Here is a 3,735-nt window from a genome sequence, read left to right on the forward strand (position 1 = left end):
TCTGTCTGGGTCTTAGTTTCAGGGAAACACGGTATGACTTTATACTAACACTGCTAGAAAATTTTACTTCCAGATGAAATGCTGCTTTTCAAAGCACATATAAATTATTCAGGTATTCAAATAATAATTTATAGCATTACAACATTTGTGAGCTTAACGGTGTGTCATACCTGTGCGAGCTCGGTTCTTTTGATTTTTCATAAAACTTGATTGAAGTTGTATCCCAATCTTTGGCAATAGCTGGACAAGAAAAGAAGTTTTAAAAATGCCTATTTGTTGTGAACATTTTATAGTCCAATACTGTAAAATAACAAAGACTTTATTGAGCCACACATAATCGCAACTAGAAGATTCCAGTGGCTTTACTACCAGTAATGAAAAGAATATTTTTAAATATGAGGTGAGCGCTGAAATGATACTGTTGTCACAACAGCGATAGGATTAGTAACTATAAGGAGGTACGGTTACAATAATTTAAATTATACAGACTCATTATGTGGAGATAATACTTTATTTGATCTTACTGGCAGAATAACTTATTAGCAGTTCTAATGCTCATGAAGCTCTGGATCCAATTCCACAGTTTTGGCAGCTAAGACCTTTTATTTCTGGTTCAGCTGTGGGGTTACCCAAAAGCATATACAGGTAGTTCTTGACTTATGACCATAATGGGACTTCCCCATTATTGTTTTAATGATCGTTGTAAAGCGGATCACCCACGAACCAACCGGATTCTATGACCTTTTTTGTGGCAATCGCTAAGCAAACATGATAGTTATAAAGTTAACATGGCAGTTGTAAAGTAAACGCCACTGTCATAAAGTGAAACCATTGTTCACTATGGGCTGTTTTTGCCAAAAACTGGAAGTAAATGCCACTCTTCGGCAAAGATGTCATAAACGACAGTCACGTGACTGCAGGATTCTGCAAACAGCCATAAATGAAGGCTAGTTGCTGAGCGCCCAACATGCAGTCACAGAAGTGTGGAAGGGGGCAGCTATTGGAACTTTAGTAGCCATAACTTTGAACAATCGCTAAGTGTAAGTCGAGGACTACCTGCATGTACACATCTCCCTCTCTCTCCTCTGGCTGCCTGCCTTTACTGGATCAGAGTGGTAGATATCAATGAGAAAAATTTCATCTTGCAGCTCAGGTTACATTGCCAAGGATACTAATTAAAATTTATGACAGTGGATATAAAATAGTGTTTTTTTAAAAAGAATGCAATTCAAATAGTTTCTTCTAAAACTCCCCATCGTGCAGAAAGAATTTATCTACAACTAATAACATAAAGCACAAGCATTTATTACCTTCGAGCTGCTTGCTATTTGTGACACACTGTACAACTTTTTCTCTGTATAGGTGATAATTTTTTCTCAGCATTTGAGCTGCCTCCAGGTTCACGGCATTGTTCAGAACAGGATTAGACAACAAAACCTGTACGAAAATACATGCATACATCAATCTGCAAAGCTTTATTGATTACAAATTCAACCAGCCACAGGTAGTCCTCGACTTGTGATCTCAATAGGGTCCAAAATATCCACTGCTAAACAAGGCAGTTCTTTCATGAGTTTTGCCTCACTTACGGCCTTTTTTTTTTTTTGCCACAGATGTTAAGTCAAGGGTCTTCAAACTTGACTCTTTTATGACTTGTGGACTTCAACTCCCAGAATTCCTCAGCCAGTTTGAAGACCGCTGTTTTAAGTGAATCTTGCTTCTCCCATTGACTTTGCTTCTGGGAAGCCAGTGGGAAGATTACAGAGGGTGATCACATGACATGAGAACAGTGCAACTGTCATAAATACATGCCAGTTGCCAAGCATCCAAATTTTGATCCCATGATCATGGGGATGCTGTAACAGTTGTTAAGTTGTTTATAATGCACTTTTTTCAGTGCTGTTGTAACTTACAATGATCACTAAATGAATGGTTTGCAAGTTGAAGAGTACCTGAAATTTAACACTATTTACAATAAATGGCTTTGTTGGGGTAGCCATGGCAGTTGGAAGGCATGAATCCTGCTTTTCATAGAGATAGAAAACTTACAGAAGGTTGATACTTTTCTTTCCACTCTACTCTAACCTTGGCTGTGTAGCAGACACAAATTATGAATATATGGGGAACATGAAAAAGTCAGCATTTCTTCTTTGGATGCATCCAATTCAGAATGGAATATTGGACTTGCTATAAATTTGAGCAGATATTGATAACTATTGGAGGATATAAAATATAAATATATATATTTATATATAAAAAATATAAAAAAGCTCCACACATTCATTTCTGAAGGAAGGATAGAAATATTTATAATAATTTCTTGAGTGCCAGGAGGAGACGGAACCATCCCTTTCATTCTAGTTATGATTCAAAGAGTGATAGCAGCTCAAAGAAAATTCAGATTTTTTTTAATGCAATGGTAGTCCTTATTTCACCAAAGGAAGTTGGAAACTCCCTTTCCAATGTGGAAAATAGAATCTTTCCAATAAGTGCAGTGTCCCATTTTCCTAAGATATACAAGAGCAGATCCTAGACGGGTAGGAGTTAAAATTATGCAACAATTTAAAGAACATCTTTAACAATAGAAAATAATCCCCTGTAGTGCATTATATTTATTACTCAAGAGAACATTGGTAGAAAAAAAAAAGCTGAAAGAGCAGTGCCCCTTGCTGGATGGACCCTGACTTCCTTCAGAGCAACAAATATAATCTTCAAGACAGGAAAATATGGCATTAGAGATATCCTGCTATAATTTTATTTATTTGTTAAATTTATATGTCAGCCATCTTGCTATTCAAATCTATGGATGCGGGAACCTCATGCCTTAACAAACATTCCCAAAATGTTTCTATAGCTTTCTCATTGACAGAAGAAAGAGACATTTATTTGAGGAAGACTCTATCCCTAAGAGAAAGTGCTGTGGTGAAAATAAAAGTGTGTATAACATGTAATTAAAAAGCTTTCCTTGGACATGTATCTCATGTATCTGAGATGAGCTTAACTCTTGATGACTTTATGGACATATCCATGCTTTCTCTTTTTAAAATGATTTTTATTAATTTTTAAACAAGTATATAAAAATAACACAAATTGATAGTTAATAAGCTGGGAAAAAGAAAAAAGCAAGCAAGCAATGGCAAAGCAAAAAAATTAAGAAAAGAAAGAAAAAAGGGCAAAGAAGGGGCTTCTAATATTCTTCATTTAATCTCTCTCGCTCTAAAGTTACATCATGACTCTCTTTTAAAAAAAAATTCTTTAATTAGAATTTAAAGAATTGCATACTCTGTGTGGGTCCAAGGAAGAAGAATGTTTTTTTGTCTTCAGTCCTACTGATCTGACAAACTGTTAACTAGAACTGGGAACCTCAAAAGTAACTTATGAAAAGAACTAAAGGAAACTAAGGGAAAAAAATAACAATTTTACTGGATTAGTGCAAATGCCTTGTGTGAGCTTATGCTGCTGTGAAGTTCCTAGTATTACAAAAATAAACCAAGTCTACTTCTCCCATAAACAAAAGAAAATTAAGAAAAAAAAAAGTTTGTATCATTCGTTCTTACCTGGATAGTAAGTAGAATAGTAGTCATTGTGAAGTTAGTGTTCCATTTGTTAAAGTTATCTAGAAAATCCACACAAGGTCTCCCAGATTCTGGATCCACTTGGATAAAAGACAAAAACATTAATGTTTAAACTGGAGCTTTTCTTACTAATATGCTAAATTCTGCACGTTACACTCTA

General features: G+C 35.3%; 1 protein-coding gene across 1 annotated transcript; it reads right to left on the reverse strand.

The window, feature by feature from the left end:
• Positions 1-170: 170 nt before the first annotated feature.
• On the reverse strand, positions 171-3,655 carry LOC107301087 (ubiquitin-conjugating enzyme E2 U; the record flags this gene model as incomplete). Its single annotated transcript, XM_015830354.1, is given in 3 exon segments — positions 171-240; positions 1,311-1,437; positions 3,558-3,655. Coding segments are annotated over 3 exon segments (295 nt in total), but the record flags the coding sequence as incomplete, so codon positions are not given.
• Between the last annotated feature and the right edge of the window lie 80 nt (positions 3,656-3,735).

Source organism: Protobothrops mucrosquamatus, unplaced genomic scaffold (genome assembly GCF_001527695.2).
Source record: "Protobothrops mucrosquamatus isolate PMUCROS unplaced genomic scaffold, P.Mucros_1.0 scaffold9963, whole genome shotgun sequence".
NCBI classification, from domain to species: Eukaryota; Metazoa; Chordata; class Lepidosauria; order Squamata; family Viperidae; genus Protobothrops; species Protobothrops mucrosquamatus.